General features: G+C 43.4%; 1 protein-coding gene across 4 annotated transcripts; it reads right to left on the bottom strand.

The window, feature by feature from the left end:
- Positions 1-1,595: 1,595 nt before the first annotated feature.
- Positions 1,596-22,365, bottom strand: zfyve28 (zinc finger, FYVE domain containing 28). Of its 4 annotated transcripts, none has more exons than XM_058615762.1 (14): positions 21,937-22,363; positions 10,214-10,354; positions 7,666-7,803; positions 7,299-7,501; positions 7,057-7,146; positions 6,859-6,948; positions 6,674-6,775; positions 5,058-6,587; positions 4,729-4,824; positions 4,100-4,257; positions 3,480-3,596; positions 2,924-3,028; positions 2,708-2,811; positions 1,596-1,991 (listed from the first exon to the last, which is right to left on the bottom strand). In XM_058615762.1, exons 1-14 carry the CDS (start codon positions 21,970-21,972, stop codon positions 1,860-1,862), a joined length of 3,042 nt encoding a protein of 1,013 aa, XP_058471745.1. In that variant the 5' UTR covers positions 21,973-22,363; the 3' UTR covers positions 1,596-1,859. The 4 variants fall into 4 exon arrangements, with proteins under 4 accessions (XP_058471745.1, XP_058471746.1, XP_058471747.1 ...); XM_058615763.1 differs by having other exon boundaries at positions 2,924-3,025; XM_058615764.1 differs by lacking the exon at positions 4,729-4,824.
- Between the last annotated feature and the right edge of the window lie 343 nt (positions 22,366-22,708).

Genomic DNA, 22,708 nt, shown 5'->3' with positions numbered 1-22,708 from the left:
CAGTTTGCACATTTACAGTAAATATTCAAGAATATACTCCATGTTAGCGATAAATACCAATTCGTTTCTAGAAATCAACTATGCAAATTACAAATATTGCAAGCAGTACTTCCAGTACTGCTGTAAAAGCACATCAAATCATGTTTTTGGTTTTTTTTAATCAGGAAAAAGTAATTTATTTCAATATACATTGCATTTAAAACTATATAACATTATTTGTTTGATGAGTATTTTTACACAGCTCTGCTCATGGAAATGTACTGGAATTTTTACAAAATAAGACCAAGCTCTGAAATAATAACAATAATAATAATAGGATATCCTGCCCTTTAATTATGATAATGATTCCATGTTTTCTTCTTTTTTCTCCTCACATAAAAGCAATCATAGCTTCATACATTGTTTTTGTTCTTTATAAAAGAAGTGATTTTGCACGTTCTTCGATGAAAATAAGCTTTTATCCAACAGTAGTTTCTGATGATGTACTGCCTGAGAAGCCTGCTTTAAGTCAGAGCAGAATGGACATAACGTGATATAAACAGTGACGCTGTTTCGTCTCAAGACCATTCACGTGACACAAGTGTCATATACTGACAGCATGGAAGATACTTTGTTTGTTTTTTTTATCAATGCAATGGAAGCAGATTGAAGAGCAAAAAAGGAAGTCCGATGTAAATGTAGCCGGTCTGGGAACCAAACATCTGTTTCAGACCAACGACAGAAAGGAATAATTTAGTGTAAACAAAAATCCGCACAGCTTTTCTCTCCAGAAATGGCCTAAGAACTACAATTTAAAACAGAAAACAACTGCCTCTTACGAGTGCAGAGCCACTGCAGTTAGGTGTTATATTGCACTGTAAATAAGTGTGAGGAAGGGAAAACCATTAGGGCAATAATTGGCCTGAAGTCTGAAGGCCGGCCCCTGAGAAGGACTACGATTCAAAGCATGTTGCTCGCATTGAGGTGATTACAGCACTGAGTACAGAGAGGTCAACTCTCCACTAGGGGGCCTTCAAGACCTGATAGTGATGACAAAGGAAATCCCTTTTATCCATCAAGTGTGCAGCAGAGTCCAAAGGAAAAACTAAACATGCCATGGTGCAACTGTAAATGCAATGGGCACAGCCCATTACCACCAAAAGCTGAACAGTCAGTCCTGTTGGAATCTAGACCCCATTTGTCAAAGTGGTACAGAATTACACATTCATTGACATTAAAACATGAAGGAATCCCAATATAAAAGCATCGGTTTTCAGTGGTTGCTTCACTGGGCCTGAAAATTGGCTTCAAATTCCCATATATAGCAACCGTTTACTGAAGACATTTTAGTGTAGCTGTTACCAGAATTATCCTTATTTACATGGTTATCATGACTTACATTCTTTTGAGTAATCCGAGTCCCAAGGGAGCTCTGGCACAAATGTAGGAAGCTCGCTAAAGCATAAGAAAATATGTCACAAGTCCTTTAATTTACACCTAAAGCAACAACAAAAAAACCCCAAAGTAGTTTGTTCCGAGTTTGTGTCGCAAACCGCTACAGGACACTCCTTGCACAACGCCAAAGTTCAAAATGTGTTATTGCCTGTTCATTTCCTTTCTTCTTTTTTGCAACTCTATAATCACACAGGCATTTGTGAATGATTTGTGTTAGCTGGGTACAGAAATCATCCCTGTGGTTCCCACTCAGGCGCCGGCATCTCTCACAAAGCGGCTCCCGTCGTCACTCTGAAGTCTTCCTTGTCAGGAGTAAAAGAAGACCAGAGGAGTGTGGCGTTTGCTTTGCGCACAGCTGTGGAAACTGTCTGTTGCATATGAGCTTTGTTGTGCCGGACGGAGAGCTTTCTGTTGGCGACACAGGGTCAGATGCCGGCCTTGTCGCTATAGAAGGGTGTGACGTGGAACATGTAGCAGTGTGTGCAAACCCGCACGGGCTTCACCTGGCCGTATCGGGGCAGCGGTGCAGAGTGGGAGGAGCAACGAGAGCAGAAGATCTGAAAGGAAAAGAATGTCTTTATTCACCATTTCAGCGAGCAAGGTTATTATCGTTAACGAAAACGAACAGAAACTAAAATTGATTGACATTTTCGTGAACTGAAATGAAAACAAAAACGTTTAAAAGTTTAATAGACGTGAACTAACTGAAACTGAATTGTGTGTTTACAAAACTAAGTGTGTTTATATTTTTTCGATTTGTTTTTGTTTACAATGTGCAAGTTAAACAGAACATTTGTTATGTAGTTAATTGGGTTGATTGGGTGTTTATCGACATGAATCAAACCTTTAGTCTTTTATTGGGTTTATTGTTTGTTTGTTTTTTTAATTTTGCTCATGTTTTTCCTCAGATTGAGCTCCTGAGACTCCTGGCTCACAAACAATGTAATGTGTCTCATGAGGGGTATTTATTATTATTATTATTATTCATGTTATGTTCATGTGTGTCTTTAGTCTGTTAGCATCCAACCTCTATCCTAATACATTATTAAAATGGTATCTTTTGCTGGGTTTTGATGACACAATACTTTACTTAATTATTTATATTACAAAAAAATAACACTAAAACTAATAAAAACGTAACTAAAAATAAGCATTTACAAAAAAATAACTCGCAAACCCACTCTTAAAACTACCTAATTTCAAAAACAAAACAAAAACAAAAACTAATGAAAAATCCAAAACTATTATAACCTTGAAAGGACAGCGACCGTACCTTTCCACAGCTCCTACAGTGATGCTTCCTGCGGATAACAGTGAACGGTGCCTTGCAGGCAATGCAGGAGTTGCAGGCTTCATCGGGGACCCAGTCAGGAGGGTCTAACACGGAGCCAACAAGAAAACACAGTCAACACGGGGAAGCAAACCTGCTTCCATCAGCAGGGGAAAATAAGTGGGTTACACATTAATGGTAGGTTGCAGATTAGCTGACCTTCAAACTGGCCCTCACGTGCCTTGGCTGCCAGCTCTGAAGAAGAAATGGTCTCCTGGCAGAGCGCACAGTCCTCCAGCACGGCACTCCGCAGAACAGGACCTGCTGGACACCACGGGACGAGAAACCAAAGTGGCGCTTCAATAAATAATACTTCATGTGAAATTATCTGATGATTTTTTTTTTTTTTGGGTGGGTTCACACTTTATTTCCCCCCCCCCCCACGAGACAATTTCCTATTTTGAGCGAACAGGCATGTAAATTAATGAGGCAGCATCTGGGTCAATGAGAAGCACTCGACCACGGATCCATTACTTCAGCCGATACCTACGCTCACCGGCCGTCTTTTTAAGGTACACTTGTTCCGCTGCAATGCAAATATATAATTAGACAATCACATTCAGGCATGTAGACATGATCTAGAAGACGACCTGCGTGAAACCGAGCGTCAAAATGAAGAACTAAAATAACCATAATAACCTTTACAATCAGCAGATTGGCTCCAAAATTGTATCAAAATAGTGTAAAGACAACGCGTCTCACACATGTCCTTTACCTTTCTTTTGCTTATCGTCGTCCCCCTCCTCACATTTGGTTGCCATGACTTCAAAAAGGGTCTTGAGAATGCTGCGGAGGTCACTCGCATAGTTGGTCTGCAGCTGATCAGCAACACCTGCAGCACACACACACACACACAATGTGAAATCAGCAAAGTGAGACAATAGAGTGAGAGTGACAGAGAGAGAATAAGGGGGGAGAAAGAGAGAGAGAGAGACAAAGTGTTACCACAGAGATATTCAGATGGGATTAGTTTTACATGAGGAGGTGAAGGTAAAGTAATTATCACCAGCGCTTTTTATTCAATTTTAGTCCCGTTACCAGATAATGTCAGTAAAGATTACGGTGAATGAATCCCGTGGGAATAGACCAGCAGTAAATGTGTGCGTAAATATTCTGTCCAAAGTTTTCCAAGCATGGATAGAGCCGCTATGTTGACGGAAGTCAGGGATCACCAGATTTACTACCCTCCTTGCCCCAATTAACCCCTCCCAACTCTTACTGAGATTTCTTATCTCGTGCAAACTGGCCATTAATGTTATATTAATGTCCTGTGGTTAAATTACATTACTTCCCATATAAAATGTATCCTGTCAGAGAGAGAGAGAGAGCTTTTACCTGATATACAAACGAAGAGACGGTGGATGAGGTCACTGCTGCTGTGGAAGCGTGATCGGATCTTGTTCCTGGCGGCCAACTTGGCACCTTCCAGAGCCAGCTGGACCTCTTGCTGGTCCAGGTCGTCCGATGAGCTGGGAGTCAGGCTGCTCACAGGGCTAGAGGGAAGTGATAAAAGTGACTTCATCTGAACCAAATAAACACGCACAACTAACACGCCGAGTGTATTCATTTATACATTCATCATGGGTCAAAATTACACTGAAATTAAGTTTTACCGAAAAATAAATGTCAATGTTTGAATGACAGATGCAGAATGTGGTGTGAAAACTGTGATAAGAAAACAAACACACTCGGTTTCCTAAATATTCAATTCACTGAGCTGCAAATGCACGTCTGAGAGGATGGATTCTATTTTAGCTCCACTGCATTTACACCGAGCATGAGGCTTCAACTGTAGCTCATTAGGAAAGAAGTGAATCTGAACAGAGACTGGAATAACGGCTGAAAACATCTTCCATGTTAAGACTATTTTGTCTTATTGTAATTACCCAGTACCGGAGTGTGAGCAGCGTGAGACACTCACACAAACACATGACACTTTTTTTTAATTAAGGAGGATGATTTACCTGGGAGTATAAGCACTGCTCGACAGACTACATGTGGTGACCGACACACTGTCACAGTCACTAGCTGACACAGAGCTGAGGGGAGAGTTCTGAAAACTAAAAAAAAAAAAATAACACCCAAATAAATGATGAAAATGGCAAAATAAAAAAGCAAAACAATAGATGTATCTAATTAAGGCAACACGAATTGTAAAATAGTATAAAAAAGTGTGATGAAATATGGTAAATATATCATTTTTATGTTGATGTACGGAGCTAATACATCAGAAATTAAACATAAACCCAAAAATATGTTTAAATGAATTGGAAATATAGAAATGCCAGCACACCTGGAGCTCCTCCTGCTGTCCCCTTTGGTGTCCTTCTCCTTATTTCCTGTCTTGTCTTTCTCCATCTCCTTATCCCTCTGTCGGATTCCACTGGCCTGCTGCTTCTTTTCGGTCCTCGGGTGGTGGTTGCACGGGGATTGCTCATCTCTGCTGGAGCTACAGTCGTGTGCAGCGCGCCCGGGCCCTGGAGCCAACACCAGGCACTTCTCACAGAACTGGGAGTTAAAATCCTCCTCCAGTGGATCTGCAGGGCTGCGGGAGGACGGGGGAGTCACCTGGGCGAGCTCCCCCTTACTGTGCGGCTCGTGACCGCGCAGGGGCAATCGGCAAGCAGAGGACTGGATGACGGTGCTGTTGGCTGCGCCCTTGGATTGTTTGTCCAACCCCAGAGCGAGGCCCAAGCCCAGACCGGTGGTCTCCGTGGTTATCGCGTCGTCATGGCCGTCCTCGCAGCTCCCACAACAGACACACGAGTTAAGAAGGCAGTGAGTGGCCACCAGGGGGCTACAGGGCTCAATGTCAGAGGGAGCGGGCCTCGGCAGCAACAGCTTGTCCACGGCCAGCTCCGTCAAGCTCGGGGAGCCCGGGTTGAAGATGACTGTAGCAGATAGCTTCATACCGCCCATACGATGGGCAATGACCTCCGCCGTTTCAGAAGCTGTCCCCTCTAAACCCAGCTCCCACCCGTTAGTGTAAGGCAGAGGCTCGGAGCCCGGACCGGCGGTGCATGGCGGGAGCTTCGCGTGATGACAAAGCGCGTTCTGGCCACGTGGCTGAGGACATGGCTGCTCTGACGGGGTCTCAGTGTACCAGCCATTCCTGACCGAGTCTGGTCGTGGCCCCTGCTTCCGTTGCACGACAGGAGCAGACTCTGGGGCTTTAAAAGGCGACGCGACACAACTACATGCCTCTTTCGAGATGCTGTCTCCTGCTGCTTCCAAGTCCTCCATGAAGAACACCCTGTCCTCCTCCTCTACATTGACACGTGTCCTTCCCCGGCCCACCAGAAGCCTGCGGGGAGACGCATCAGTGCTGGAAGCCCCACTGGAGCCTCCTGCCTCTCCTCTTTTGGGAGTGCGAGCTGGGGACTGGCCCTGACTAGGAGGCGACAGCAGGGTGGACATCTCGTCTCCTACAAGGTACACCATCATGTTGAGCTGCTCAAGTTCCTCCTCGTCATACTGCATGGAACACGCCAGCTCAGCCTCCTCTGCCTCCTCACATAACAGGCCCTGTTCCTGCTCCTCCTCTCCCCTTTCAGTCTCCACCTCCTCCCAGCCCTTTTCCACTTCCGTCCGCTCCTCCTCCTGGCTGGGACAGACATACAGAGCCAGATGCTCCTGCTCTCCCTCACTCTCCCCCTTGGAAGTGTCATTACCGTGACTGCAGGATGACTGATTTTCTTGGACTGGTGCTGGTGCGCCGTTTGAAGCCAGCCCCTGGCCCGTGGACAACTCCCAGTCCTGAGAGATACACAGGTTCCTCTCTAGTGTTACCAGCTCCTCTTCACTCAAGGTCTGCAGCAGATCTCTGTAAAGGCGTCACAATGGAGCTTAAACTTCATGCAAAAAATAGAAAATAATAACTTTGTGAAGTGTAATACTCTTGTGTTGTACCTGATTTTCTTTAATAAAGTGCGAAAAGGTCGGAAGAGCTCAGACATGTCCTCTGATTTTCGGTGTAGGTTGAGAGGCCCCTCTGAATACACAACCAGCCCACTAAAAATATGTTTAAAATTCTGTGAGCGGGGTTGGGAAAGAGCAGAAAACAAAGGAAGAGGCAGGAGAATGGAAACACTTACCACACAATGGCTAGTCTGGGAATTGTAAACATTAGTGCAGGTTCATAGTCATCGATCATGTCCTGCGTGAGGTAGCCCAGTTTCAGGGCCCTGAGACAACAGACAGGAAGAAGACACATGATTAAAAGAAGACAACACATTATCTCTGTGTGGATTCTGGTTTAATACCGAGATGAAATTTATATCCGTCTAACTCACCTCTCCACGGTCTCACAGAAGAGCACAATCACCTCCTGCTGTATATAGTATTCTTTGGGAGACTTCACAGGCACCATGGCTGACACATAACTGGCAAAGGAAGAGCAGGAAGAGGAACATAATGACAATTGCAGCATCTTTTTTTTTTTTGCAAACTGTGCACCGAAAATAATTGAGCGAGTGACAAATGTGGTTTTCATCTCGTTGATGCGATTGCCATTAACGCCGGCGCCTTCATTTACCTGAGCTCAAACTCAGCAAAAAGGCTGTCGAAATGTCGCAGTGCGTCTTTCATGCGGTCTGTGTACAAGTTGAGGTCTCTCAGGGCCTGGTCTCGGGTGATGTTCCGAACCTCCTCCAGGCTACGAGTGAGATCCTTAGCCAGCGGTCTCATGGCTATGCTCTCTATCTCCCTGTTCATTATGATGGAGCCAGCGGCCAAACACTGCACACACACACACACATATACACGTGATACATTTTCACACAGAAGATTAAAAAATGACATTACAGCAGAGACAACGCAGTTTGTAAAAGTGGTTTCATGTACATTGATGCATGTGTAAGGTTTTGTTTTCCTTCAGAATGATGCTGGAGGGAATACACTACCTCGGCCCCAAACCACAGCTGCCCTGCCAGGTTGTCATGACGGATCTCCTCTGGGAACTTGACACAGAAGTCTCTGTTGGCCCGGTCGTTGGAGATACATTCATCCATGATCTGATTGATGATGTTCAACACACTGTCCTGCAGACGAGCACAAGAGTGTCAGGAAAAGACATTGAGCGAAATAGTCGGAGAGGTAATCATGCCCGGGTGGAAACCGGTTTTAAGACATTGAAGAAGTGCATTGTATTGCAGCATTTAAAGACCACCGATTAGACACAGAACGAAAATTATTGGACAAGTACATTAGACAATTGTGGGCCTTGCAAGCTCAATAAAAATATAAAACCAAAGCTCATAACTCCAGCAGTGAAAATGCAGTGTCACACACTGAGGAAGACTTATGTGCTGCTGGCATGTACAGCAGCCATAACAATGACTTACAATGAGCCTTTCGCTCAACCATAGCCGCACTGTGCACTGTAATCTTGTCAGGCACAGCACTGCGTCTTTCTCTGCTCACCCCGAGGAGAAAGATTAAAAAGCTTTGAGAGGCAGAGCTTAACCCGCCGAGTCCTTTATGGCCGTGTGCTGTGCATGTGCCTCGGTCCGGCTTGATCGCCACCCCCGCTGTCTGCGAGCGTCTCCCGGTGGGAGAGACCAGTGATAACCTTTGGTACGGCTGGTTTCCAGTCATCCAGGGGATAGTAGCTGAGGTGTGATGCTCATGTCTGTCAAAAGACCCGACATTCATTCACTCTTTTCCGTCCATCTATGACCCTGTACCTTGTTCTGTCTCTTGTGTATACCATTTCGACTCTATCTCTGTCCATCTCAAGCACATATGCTTGCCTCACCGTAACAAAGGCAACGTCCCCCCACAGAGGCCCATGATAGCTGCGTGACAGCTTCAAGTGCAAATTTTGGCTCGAGTGCACTTGCCTTCTATTCTCGGGGCCTCAAGGCTGATGCGATACAACGCTGCTCAATTCCGTTCTCCGAAATCCTCGAGTCCTGGAGGCACGCCACCGAAACGACTTCTCTTTGAGCATCTAAGTACCGAGAGTTGGCTTTCAAACTTTTATTTACGGCAGCTTGCGAAGTGATGAATCAGAGACTTCTTTTCATATTGTGCCCAGGTTTTCCCCCGATGCCCGAACATGACAACATGATAATGTTGAAAAGATGATCTCCTGTTTCCTCCCACAGTCCAAAAACACACAATAAACTGACCTTAGGTGTGAGTGTGAGAGTGGATGGTTGTCTCTATATGTGGCCCTGTGACGGACTGGCAAACTGAACCCCGCCTATCGCCCTATGTCAGCTGAGATTGGCACAGCACACCTCGCGACCCCCATGTGGAGGATAAAGCGGTAGAAAATGGCTGGATGGAAAAGAGGGTAATATACCAAAAAAAAAAAAAAAAAAAAAAGGGCGCAAAAGAATAATTAGAGAAAGAAAGCATGACAGATTTACAGAGACAAGTATCGAGGAAAAAGAGACAGAACAGTCGGGGATTGAGCAATGACCTTATTAAGTGGCTCTCCCCTGAGAGCTAAAGCAGTGGGGGTGGCTAAGACACAACGGGCCAAATGACCCCCTCCAGCTCTCTCAGCACGATGCAGCAAGGCAGCCATCACTCATGCGCGGCATCACCTTTAAAAGCTCCTCTCCTCCGCTGACCTCATACGAGGCTAAAACTATCATTTGTATCACTAATTGTCATAATTTACCCACCATAAGATTCTCCATTTGCGTTTCACTTGATAGTTAGTTTAAAAAAGACTTTGAATACATTCTTGTCCAAAAGTAGAGTTACTTCAACAGTTAAAAACACCTCTGTCTTAAGAAGCAGCTCTCATATAATGACCCACATGACACATTGTTGTTATCAGCGCTAAGTGTTTGTGTGTGTGTGTCCGCGGGCTGCTTCAAAACAAAGTCCACTTATCTCACCTTATCAAAGGAACTGTTTGACACAAGAACCAGGCCAAACAACCGTATTGCCACGCCTGCGTCCGCCAAGGTGTCTATCTTTCAGTGAGATTTCAGTCATAAAAGAAAGGTCAACCCAGGTGACCGTGTGAAATGAAAATGATCTAAATGAATTCCTGGCTCAGAGACAAGATGGGGATTCATGTTATCTACGTGCATTTCACTTATGCTCAATTTAAAATGAACGAGTGAGTATTGCCCCCTTTATTGATTATTGAGTAATTAAGAAAACAATGCAGTCTCTATGACAGTGACGGAGAGAAAGAAGCAAGGCCGCCAAGTGGAACTCAATTGGAGCTGCATGGTGCAGGGAACAGCAGCAACTGTGATTGACTCGTGATAGGGAAGAAAATAAGACTGTGAAGCCCTACAGAACACCCACCTCGCCTGCTCAGTCATAACATAAAACACTTTACTCTATATGCACCACAGACACAAATGAACTCATTTTACAATGGCACAGAGATTCACCTATATTTAAATGTTGAGCTTTTAAGCTTTTCTTAGTTACATGAAAGGATGATAACGTTAAACATGTTCGGTTCTCCCCACTGACCTGACATGATCGGAACTGGTTGACCAGCAGGGTGCATCGCTGAGGGTCCTTCCTGCCGTCGAGGCTGTCCAGTTCAGTGGCCACCTGGTTCAGCTCTTCATCAGCGTAGTAGAACTGGGCCAGGAGCTGAGGGTCCGTCCTCTACACAGAAACAAGGAAACACAAGGGTGTTGTTTTTGACATTGAGGAACACTGTTAACAATGCAGAGACAAAGATGTATAGAGGATGTAACATAATATCAAAGCAAAAAAACAATTTGCCAAGGCCAAGCCAGGAGTGTAAAGACTCACTGTGCTGTTATCAGACAATGACTGGGACAAAATCAAATGTTTTATTTGACCGTAAGGCTGTGCTGATCTTACTGTATGTGGTGGGAAAAAAAAAATGATGCATTTATGAAATCTCTGGTAACACAACAAAGATCTCTTTTCATCAGGCCATGAGGCCAACTCGCCTTTGCGTGTGTTGTATTTGGAGCTGTGTGTGAGGGACGTTCAGGGTCAAGAATGCTGCAGCTGCAGACCAAAGACTGCGCAGCTTGATGCTCAAAGGTTCGGACGAGTCAAATTTTGTTCGACCAAGTCTCCCAGCTTTGAAAGCTACAGCACTACGGTGTTTACAAGGTGTCGCATTTTAAATAAGCACAGCTTCATCCACTCGAGTCGTACATGTAGCCAGCGGAGCGTCCTATGTCGTTCTATAAGTCACCTGCTGCTTCAGTGACATGAACAAAATAGCAAATGTTAGGGCATTTCATAGGCCAAATAAACAAAAGATTCAACTCCTATTTGCTGAATTATTTTATTTAACAGAGGTTAATACGGGGCAAAAGCTCCCCAGAAGAGTGGGCGTAATTAGAAAGTCTGACCCTGGTTGAGGATTTGTGTCATTATCTCGCCCCATGCTGATCGAAGCACGTGCAGCCACAGCACACTAGTTAGAGACGATACGCTGAGGCTACGAAATGATATAAACAGAATAATTCATCATCTGAATAGCCGCTTTCGACCAGTACAGATTTTTATAGAATAATCAAGAAACAAAATGTTAAATCAAAGACACCAACAGATCATGCACGGACACACACACACACACACGTCCTGAGAAGAGTTCTTGAAAAATGGCTACCACATGCCAATATGCATCATCACAAACCACAGGGACCCAATGACGGTACAGGAGATTATAGGGACAGCATGACTGTGCAGACTGGAGGAAGAGGCGAGTTACACTGATATACTGACTCATTCTGCTGCAGGCATCTAATGTCTGAAAGTGCTTTTCATGGAGTCAAATATTTTTGTTTGTGTTTACCGAAAGCCTCTCGCAGGACCTTTTCCCTTAAGTTTGCCGTGCTTCCTGTTGTGTGAAGCTCTCCCCGGTCGGCCCTTGCCTCCCCTCTCCGAATATAATACACGGTGCCGTTGCCTCACTCTCCCTCTCATTAATAATGGAACAAACTGTGAGGAGACAACGCTGAGACAAAAACCGAGGATAGTTGTCGCATGATTTCTGTGAGGGGGGAAAGAACGACTCGCAGTGTCGAATGTTATTTGGAGGACGAAACACAGTATATCACAGGGAGAGGGGGATCGCACTTAAAATATAATGATAATTGCTGGTATGTTCCTTTAAATGTGTGATAGGTTGATCTTCTGCCCACAGCTGAATCAAAGCTACAGCTCAGTGATTCACAGGCAGCCTTTTTCTTTTCAAGACAGAACAGATACATCCTGATAAATCATAAATTGCCGCTTTTCCACTAAATGGTCCCGGCCCGGCATGGCTGGAATCGCCTCGGAAACGGCTTTTTTTGGTTTTCCATTAGTGATAGTACCTGGTACTGATTGGTCATTGAGCATCAACACAAGAATCACAACGAACAATGGTACCACGGTTACCACAGGTAAGTCAGGCTACACAGAAGCTCCATTAGCAGACAGATATAAGTAAATGTTTCTCAGTCTTTTAACAAGGTCACTCACATGATCTATATACAGCAGAAATGGTGTGTGAAGACTGGGAGTAGACAGCCACAGACAGTATAATACCATGACGGACAAACATTTAACTGGGTTAATGTGTAGGCTAATGGGGAATAAAATAAAGAGACAATGAGGTCATCTAAACGTCCACATTCTGAATGAAACAATATCCCTACTCAACAAGACAAAGACACAGATATAAAACTACACAATAGTGAGTGACTCTATACAAAAAAAAAAGCAGCCAAACAGGAAACGGGAGTGGGAGACAGTGAAAGACCCTTTTCTTGTTAAGACATAACACGGCACAGAGAGTGACGGTATTCTTTTTCCCGACGCGTATAGACCGTCAGTGACAAGAGGACGGAAGAAGCAGCATTAGAGACAGATGCCGTCCTATAGCCTCCTACTGCTGCATTCCTCACACAAGAGGGAACATTCCTGCAGGATTGTATCAGTGGGCAAAACTCAAAAGGCGAGGCAATGTTCAAGACACAATGATTTACTTCTTGATAGGCAGTAGTTGCTTGCTCAAGATATTTGGTTGTCAAGGGAAGGATCTTTTAATAGATATAAGGAGGGGGGGAAAAAAAAATGTGTGAGGAATTGAAATCAGAGGTGACAAGCAAACAGGTGAATGGGTTTCATTCATTACAGATGCTCGAGTTGTTACGGCTGTTCCAACATTTAAACATAACCTAATTATAATGTACTTGTTTACTACGTGGAGATTGTCACCACTAAATGAACGTGATTATTAATAAGCAAAGAGTGTGGCTCATTAATAATATAATCTAATAAAATCTACTTACACTTGCAAAACAGAGAAACAGTTTTACAGTCTTCCACAACTAATTTGTTCTCAGCCACTCTTTTCTAACATATATAATGTCTGAAGAGGAGAATCTCCACAAAATTGCTTCACACACACTTTAAAGCAGAGGCATCAGACTGGCAGCCTGCGGGCCATATGCACCCCACCGCCACCACCACCACCACTTAATATCATGTTATAATGAAAACATGGCCCACGGCTGTCTAACAATGAGATTAAGTGGCAGACTTCATCTTAAAATATTGTGGACTTAAGCAGGTGCAGGTTTTAATCATTGTGTGTTTTGTTAAGTGGCAAAAATCCCTTGTGTCACCGCTGGAAGCCACATTTTCATTGCGGTTGACTCTGCTGAACTGTCACTTTAAGTACGATACAATCAAATTAAGCCCAGCTGATATCTTTGGTAACAAGGGTCGCAATATGGCAGCAGTCTGTGAGAGAGGAGGCCCTTTACGAGTCATATGGACTATGAGTCAGTAATAGACTGTAAACGTGTGAACGTCTGAAGGTCTGACTCCTCGTCTTGTGTCATTTTCACCAATGACAGCTCTACCTCGCACAAGTGAGGAAATGATTCAGCAGATTCAGCTCCCGTCTCCTGTGGTGCACCGCTCTCCTGTTATGCTCCTGCTGTCAGGCGTCCTGGGTGACCTCTCTCTCTCGGATAACTCAAAAGTCTCAATCCGCCGCGGTCAGAAACCCCATCATTTCAGACTATTAAGCTCCCATATGTTCCCACAGGAGTGGCAATTACTGTTAAGCCACCTCAGTCCCATCATTTCACAATGACTGAAGGGAAAATTCTGTTCTGTCAATATATGAACCGTGCTGAAAAGGTCATTTTTATCACACATATATCTCATTGAGCTGCTTAATCTGGAGTATTCAGTCTGTGCAGGTGATAGACGCTGCCGGGCTAATTCTTCACCAGCGTCCATAGCATGAGTGCACACCCACTGAGCCCACTTAAGGGACTTATGAGAAACCTTGCCCCTGCCCTCTATACTCTATTCCAGGCTCAATTTGCTGCCTGCTGGCTGCCTTCCAATGATCAGAGGCAAATATTGTTGGGGGGGAACCAGCTCACTCTGCTTCATCCAGTCAGTTGGCAGACTGACCAAAAAGCTGCCGGATACAGTTCATCACCTCATTCATTATTCAGGACTCAGCATAAAAGCCCGAGCAAGAGCGAGCCAATCATTTTGGGTAACAAACAAGGAAACTTCTTCCTCAACCATTATTGATATTAAGTTGGCAGAATTAAAGCATAGTCTTTCAATGCTGTGCTCGAGCAGGTCGACTTGTGTCGAGTCATTTGTTTCGCGCGCAGCTTGCATCAGGACTTTTCTCTCCTCAACCCTGTGTCAAGTTATTGATGGGATCTTTTAGGCAGAAACGACAACACTTTTAAAAAAACGTTCTGGAAACACTTTAGGGTGTTGGAGTTTCTGTTAAATGGCTGTGCCGTTAAATTACTCCCAGCAATCATGTGCCTCGCTCAAACCTGGTACATCTGTCGGAAAGATATGCGTGTGTTAAAATAAATCGGCTCCTGTGATCACATCTGACTGCATTCTAGCTTGCACTGTATTCAAATACACACACACACACAACAAAATAATGGTTTTTAACAAGTCTGACTGTGCAAATGTGTCTGCTGGTTCCATTGCAGACTAGACTCAGTTCATTCAGAGTGGTCTGCACATCTGGACATATGGCATCATCTGTGTGCTTGTCCCTTCTCTGACACTTGCCTTAATCTGGCATTTGGACTGAGGCAACATGTGTTGCAAAAAGTGGTGGGGGGGGGAACACCTCTCTTCAAACCAACTGCCAGGACGTTCTTATGCAATAAATCATCTGCTTGAGATCCAGCAATGGCTGTTACACTGAAGTGACGGAGGTTAGGGCAACTTTTAGATTTACACAATGTTGTTCTGGGTTAGGGTTGGGGTTGGGCGGAGGCACGTGCCATCATCTTTACACAAAAACACCAGAAAATACAACCCGTGCATAACATTTATCAGACATACTGAAGAAAAAAATTCAACTCAAGCCAACCCTACTTATATGCATTGCCATGATCCCTCCATGCAGTTTCCATCATGGTACGGTACAGTTTGGAATGGTAAAGTCTAGAGCTGAAACAATGAATTGATTATTCATCGATTATTGCATGAATCGACTACCATTTTGATCATCGATTCATCGGTTTGAAGCTTTTTTTCACGATTAAAACAAGATTTCCGATTGTTTAAGCTTCTTAAATGCGAGGATTTTCTTCATTTCTTTGCTCTGGATAACAAAGAAATCATTAAAAGTTCATCAGTTTGTTTTGTGGATAAAACAAGACATTTGAGAACGTCATCATTTCCAGGTTTGACGAACACCGATCAACATTTTTTATGGTTTTCTGATATTTTATGCAAATAATCGACAGATTAATCGATTATGAAAATAATCGTTACTTGCAACTCTAGTAAAGTCCTGGGTCAGGCTTGCGTTTCGACAGAGAACAGTACCATTTTACTCTGGTACCCCAAGGGAAGGGTACCAAAGAATGGAACAGTAGCGGCCGGTTATTTTAATACTACCTTTTAGTGCTGGCACTAACGGGGCGGCCCCGAATAAGACAATGGCAGCTGTGGTTAGCTTTTCTGATTGCGGTCTGTCAAGATTCTAGAAGCTTGTGGAGTGAAATGGCACCTGAAAGTGGCATCTCCATCTAACAGGGAAGAAGCAACATAAAGACTGAACTAACTAAATAACATATGTAGAAACAAAATACCGAAGAGATGTGTTTGCATCTGTGCACCACAATGACGAAGCTTCATTTGTCTCAGAAGAAGAAAACTATCATCATCATCAGTGTCATTTTACCCGCAAGTAATGGTCACCATTGGAAAATGCACTGACACCACATGACTAACACACCTGTCGAGTGATAGGCTTTTATCATATGTCCTGCCAACTGTAACCACAGCCAAATTTAATCCTAAAATTACAGCTTCCTACAGAGAGCAGGAAGGTGGCTTTTCATTTGCTCGCTCTTCCTTGAACACTAGTATAGACAAAGGAGTCCCTCGGATCCACGGGTGATGTATATCGTCAGTGACAACTAAGAGTGGAATTTGAAACAGGCCTTTGATCGAAGTGGATAGCGATTATCGCCAATAAATAATGAGGTGTTAAAAAATGAGCGCAGCCTGTATGGTACCTTTATATATATATATAACTCTTCTCCCACAGCTACTTCCCTTTAATCATCGCTTTCCCACATCTCGGACAGCGGACCCTGATCCCCCAATCCTGCAATGAATTTTAAAAGGCCTTCAATCACCCAGCCTGTTTCAATCTGCACTCAGGTCAGCTTCGCTAAATCCAGGCAGCTGACACCAAATCAATTATCCCATGGCTGGTGGGTAAGCAGAATGGGACTTCCCCAAAGATCTCCAGCAAAGGGGCTAAATTTGAAGCCACGCTGGCTGCTGCTCAGCAGTTTGCTCGTCCATCAACTCAGTGTGAGTCCACTCTGCAAAGACAAGTGCCGAATCGTTCCAATTTCTCTGGGTTCTATTTCTTGCGCGTTAGCAGCACACACAAACAAGTCAGAGCAGTGATAAATCAACATGATGTACAAAATGAACAAGATAGCACGCTCTACAACGGCCAAACCAGTCAGTAGTAATCAGTAATAATTTCATAATTTAATAAGTTCCCTGTTTGTCTGTCCCTGTTGTTGACAAATTAACTTGGGAACGAAAACTAGACGTGCACAAATATTACAATAAAGTGCATAAATGTTGAGCTGGAATTTGAAAATCGAGGGGAAAAATATTGAAAAGTGGTCGACGAGGCGGCGTTTTAAAGCCCGGAAATAATTGCTTTGTGGTGTCGAGATGTATTTCGTTCCCTCGCTTTCACAAGTGAACTATCAAATGCTGGATGACCTTATCGGAGTAATAAGGCATCAGCGTTACGTATGTTCTTACGCTTGCCAACAGCCTACATTGTTACACACACACAGTGATATCTGACATTTTGATAAGGAGGAGTGAGGAAAAGTATCGGGGTACCCACGCACTCAACTGTCCGGCAGGGGGGGAGGTGGAAATAAAAAGACAAATTAGAAGCATCCTGAACTGTAGATGGAGGCAAGAGCATGCAGCCTGATGTGAGCTGTGAGCCCATCACACTGACGGATGAGTCGGTGCGGAGCTGAAGGTCAGTTCCTGAATGCCTGATGGAACAACAGCCACAACGGAACACAGGTTTAGCCTCCTGACATCTCCCTCTCTTGCCACCCGTCACTCAGTAAGTTTGCAGCTGATGAATGAGAGGTGAGTGCACGGTGGCCATTTCGGCGGCTGAGAAACCTGAGCCAGGTCTCGTCTTTGTCTGACAATACTTCGCCCATTACTTCTTTATCCATCTAAATCTTTTCCCTTTCTAATTGAAAGGTAAAATAAATATCAACATCAACAAATAAAACTGGATAAACCAGATTAAGGACTAAAAGGAGTGTGAAACCGCTCAAACTAATGTTAGGTTCCGTACTGTTAATGAGTAAACCACTGCTACCATTCCATAACAGCCTTATGGAAGACCAGGACAATCAAGTGCCGGGCTGAATATACAGGTATATTATCATGTCCTGCACAGAGCAAACACCCTGTGTCCTCCTCACAGGGACTTATCTGCTCTGGAAATATGAATAGCTTTGCTTCAGTCAAGGGAACATGCTGATTCATCACCTTTCTATCTCGTGGAGAACATAGTTCAATAATAAACAGCTTACTGCTGATGCAAAATGACGCTGTGTTCAACAGTGAACGCCGAAACACGCAGTTTGGGCACCTATTTCAATCACAGGAATAATTTCTCTTCGTACAAAAGTAAAACTGTTGGCTATCTGAGCTGCTTCTCAGTAACAGGAGCACGAATCCTTCCATTACCGCTTCTTTTCGTACTGATTTGTGACAATTACCTCGGCTTTCAGCACTCTTCTCGTCACTCCTCCGACACAGAACGGGCCATTTAAATCCCACAGACTCGTGTGTAATTCTGTCGAGTCCTGCCATGGCCGTGATTTGGCAGAAAACGCACTGATGTAATAGCTCAGCGCCAGTAGTCATTCATGAACACAACAATACTCTGGTGAACCCCTGACGGTTGGGCCAAACCCCAACAACGGACCACAAAAATGCTGAGACGGCAAACGCGGTCCAGCAGAGAAAAGGGGAATGACGCAGGTGCGTGTGTGTGGTGAAGAGAGGGAGGATAATATATAATCAGATGCATTTCAACTAAGCCTTGTCTTACACTACTGTTGCAAAAACTCCAATTATAGTTGATACGGCAACTCAGCTGCCTTCCATCACTCTAATATATAGAGTAAAACACTTCTATTTACTAAAACACTGACTGCACCACAGTCAACAACTTCTTTATAAGGCCGTCTGTGGAACCGTTTCCTCAGTTTCTATAAACCACTGCTTTGGAGACTTAACACGTACAACAATTTCGAAAGCAAGGACAGCTATGATGCAGTTATGTCAATATACTTAAAGGATGCAATGTACAATAAAAAGACTGAAGAGTTATTCAGGCCTTGATCTGAACACCTCTAAGGGACGGCCACATACCACTTTCTGTGTCAGACATACCAATAATCTCAATCCTTGAACTTCAGCCAGCACAGATGTCCGGCGATTCAATCTTTTACCTCTTATACGCGAGATTAGCCGTTAATAACACATTTGTACAGATGCGTTAACCCCCTAGCTATGATAAATCATTTTGAAAAGCCTAACGCTCCATCAGTAGGATAGCATGTTCTGGTCATAGGACGGTAGTGGCACAGGTCTCTCGTTTCAGCATGCCGTCTGCGCTTATGGCGCGTTTCCACCGAGTGGTAGAGCATTTTTTTGCATTTCCTTTAGGAATAGTACCAAAATAACCAGCCTCAACAGTTCCATTTTTTTTTAGGCACCAGAGTAATGATATGGTACAGTATGGGTGGAGCTAGACCCATGACCGTCAGCTGATTGGACGACAGAAAAGCGTCACTGTCTTGCAACCGGTGTTCTTCGCCACCCTCGGTCGAAATCGCTGACAAAGCTTGACGTTTTGATGAGACAAACAGCCACAAACCAAGCAACCGTTGTGTTGTTGTCTGTTGCATCATGTTCAATGCTGTTGTTCATTGTCGGCGCACCGGTACAACATCATACTACGTATCTTGCTGATACCGGCAAATGGTACTGTTCTCAGTTGAAAACGAGAGCCTGACCGTGGGCTTTACCATTCCAAACTGTACCGTACTGTACCGAACCGAAATGTACCATGATGAACACACGGATTTAGTGAGGCGGTCACATAATATTTAAGGTTTCTGGATCAAATCTGTAGTGGCTCGTGCTCTTGCCTTTGCAGGAAGAAGACCAGAGTTCATGACCCGGTCAGAACAAGGGCCCTTCTGCTTGGAGTTTGCATGTTTTGCATGGGTTTTCTACGGGTTCACCCGTTTCCTCCCACAGTCCAAAAACATGCAATATGGGGATTAGGTAAATTGGAAACTCTAAATTGACCATAGGTGTGAGTGTGAGAGTGAATGGTTGTTTGTCTCTATATGTGTCGCTGTGATGGACTGGCGATCTGCCCAGGGTGTGCCCCACCTATCGCCCTATGTCAGCTGAGATTGGCACAGCCCTCATGTGGAGGATAAAGCGGTAGAAAATGGATGGCTGGATGAAATCCTGTCCAATGATCCAGCTCAGTATCATCCCTGACACCTTCAAGTCTGAAGAATCCAAAATGAATGTTTGTATGTAAATGCTCTGCTGTTACTAATAATAACCACTTTCTTTCAATCCTCCATAAGAGGACACGTTAGAGTGCAGTGTAGTGTAAGTGGTGTGCATCATTTTGTGGAGCGCTTTAAATGGAATATTTGCTCCAACAATTCTCCCTGTGAATAGTGAACTTAACAGACAGGGTGAGGAACTCATATAGACTGCAAACCCGTAATTAAATTTACAAACTCCACAGCTCAGACTATTCCAGATGCAAACCCGATAAGAGTTTTTTCAATCCATAATGGCCAGGAAACCTGTGACTCTTTATTTATATACTGTATGACTACAAAAACGCTGATGCCTTGTGATGATGCAGCACAAATAAATTACTGTGTATCGATCATTTACAACCTGCTTTATACAGTTCTGTTTACGTACGCAGTCGCTTACGATTGCTCTCCCTAAAACCAACAAGTTAACAAGAGTGGACTCCCCGAAGAAAAAACATTGGCAGTCAGTCATCCTAAAAAAGTGATGCGGATGACACATATTAAATGTTCATTTAACAAGGCCACTGAGCCTTCAATACGTCCTCTGCTGTGTCAGCCCGGTTTCCTCACTGTGTGAGCCTGATTTCCAAAAATTACAGAACATCCCCAACAAGCTCTCACTCCAAAAGTGATGATGTTGCCAAGTGAGCCTGGACCGCATCTGATTAGATGTGTTTTGGTGGCATTAAACAACCTTTCCTCCAATACTGCAACAGCGTAAAAGTTGTTTCACTGCACAATGAGTGAGTACTTCAATCGGGTATTTGTCGCAGTGGTTTATTTTATTTTATTTTTTTAAATACCAAACTTTAAAATGATTCTGACTTGGCAAATTCTTGCTAATTTTTATTTTATTAGTCAGACAAAAACCAAACAGGTTAATCAATAATGACAGATTTTTTAATAAATATGTAATTGCAATTATTTTGCAGACACATTTTGGCTTTAAGAAAAATTGCGATTTGAAAATTCCTGCAGGCCGTATTGTGATTTTATCGATAAAATTGCGATGAATTGTTCAGCTTTAGACAGAATGCTACATTTGCATTTGTCCAAACACACTTAACAAGCTAAAACTATGCTTTTATTAGTTATGTTATTAAGACATTGTTAATTGAACACAGATGAACCAATTAGTATTTTTAGAAGGATGATTAAAATAGGATTGCTTTTTATATCAGCCTGACTAGTTTATTTTGTTTTATAATTTTCTTCTTTTTTTTTTAAACAGGTTTTGTGTAAGTTCATACAAGATTTATCTTCTTACTGCTCCTTTTCATTCTTGTTTTGGATTTTTTTGTTTATATTGTTTTTTAATATTATTTTCAAGAATGAAATTAAATAAATATAAATATAATATTTCTACAATTCATATTTAAATAGATATTGTTCATAATGCTGTGAATCTGCTGCTACAATGCTGCTGTAACTCCAAATGTACTCCTTAATAATGGTGTTCTTCCAACCGCTTTGGGTTGGAAATTATTCTTTTAACTCAAAGTGGCAAAAGCAAAAACATTTTTTTGACTCAGCCAAGTAAAAAAAACAACATAAAACATTTAAATAAAACATATTTATTAATTTAGAATAATGTGGTTATAAATTGTTAGCGAATAATCTAATGAATTGCTCGCTGTTGCTACCGCTATTGTTAGCAACAACAATAATATTATTATTATTAGTAGTATTATTATTATTATGGTGCAATTCAGAAACAAAGCAATTATTTAAAATAAACGAATGTCATCTGAGGAGAGCAGGGTGTCTGTCAGTATACATCAGTATGTATGAATGAAGCTGTACCATTGTTGGCCCAGATTGGAAACAAAAGCATCAACAACAACAAAGAGGCTGAGGCGGCTGCTGAGGCGGCTGCTGCTGCTGCTGTTGTCTGGTACAGTAACATCAGGTACCCAGGCTAACATTAGCAGATGTGTGCCAGTGTGTGAACTAACCAGGGCTAGCAGCCACATTCACTGGCTCTTAGTGTTAGCTGTAATCAAAGCTCTATACAAAAAAATGACTTAGAGTCCGCGTCAATCCAAGGTAACTTACCTTGGGCTTGTAGAGCCACTTTCGGAAGCGGTTCATCGTTCCCTCGCCACCTTTCTTTGTCAGCGACCCCCTCCTCCTCTCCTCCTGTACCTGTGTGTCTGGCACTGCCAGCGGGAGTCTGCTAAGCTAGCTCGCGCTGCTGCTGCTGCTGCTGCGGCGGCTGCGGGCTTCCACTACAGAGAAACGGACAAAACACACAATGCGGCGACGACTTGTCCTGGACGTTACGGTACATGTGTGGAAGCACTGCACAGAGGAGAAGTACGAACACTGTGACTTTTATTCCCATCTTTCCCCCCCAGAATCCTGGGCTCGGCTGACTGACTGTCTCCCCCGTCCGGACACTTCCCCAGGTCCCGACGATGTAAAGTGGAGGAGGAGCGAAGGCTCGGCTTTTCTCTTCCCCCGGAGCGTTCACTCGATGACAGTCACGTTGACAAAACATTCACCTCCCATTTTCCCAGGCAGTGATGCCTTCACGTGCGGCTTCTAATTACTGTGCATCAGAAATCCCACAAAACAGACCATTAAAGATCCAGTGTGTAATATTTAGTGAACAGAAAGTGTATACACTCAGTCTTGTATAAAGTGCCTAAAAGGTGATACTTGAGTAAAAGTATCTCACCAGAAAATGAGTTTGGTAGGAGTTGAAGTTACTTTTTTATAACGTTACTTTAGTAAAAGTCTTACACGTTTATGCCATTTGCTGTACTTGAGTATCAAAAGAGATTTTCTGATATAAAATGTACTTAAATAAAAGTGAGGAATTAAG

Source organism: Solea solea, chromosome 18 (genome assembly GCF_958295425.1).
Source record: "Solea solea chromosome 18, fSolSol10.1, whole genome shotgun sequence".
Lineage (NCBI taxonomy): Eukaryota > Metazoa > Chordata > Actinopteri > Pleuronectiformes > Soleidae > Solea > Solea solea.
Note: the sequence above shows the minus strand (reverse complement) of the source record. Positions and strands in the feature narration are given on the sequence as shown.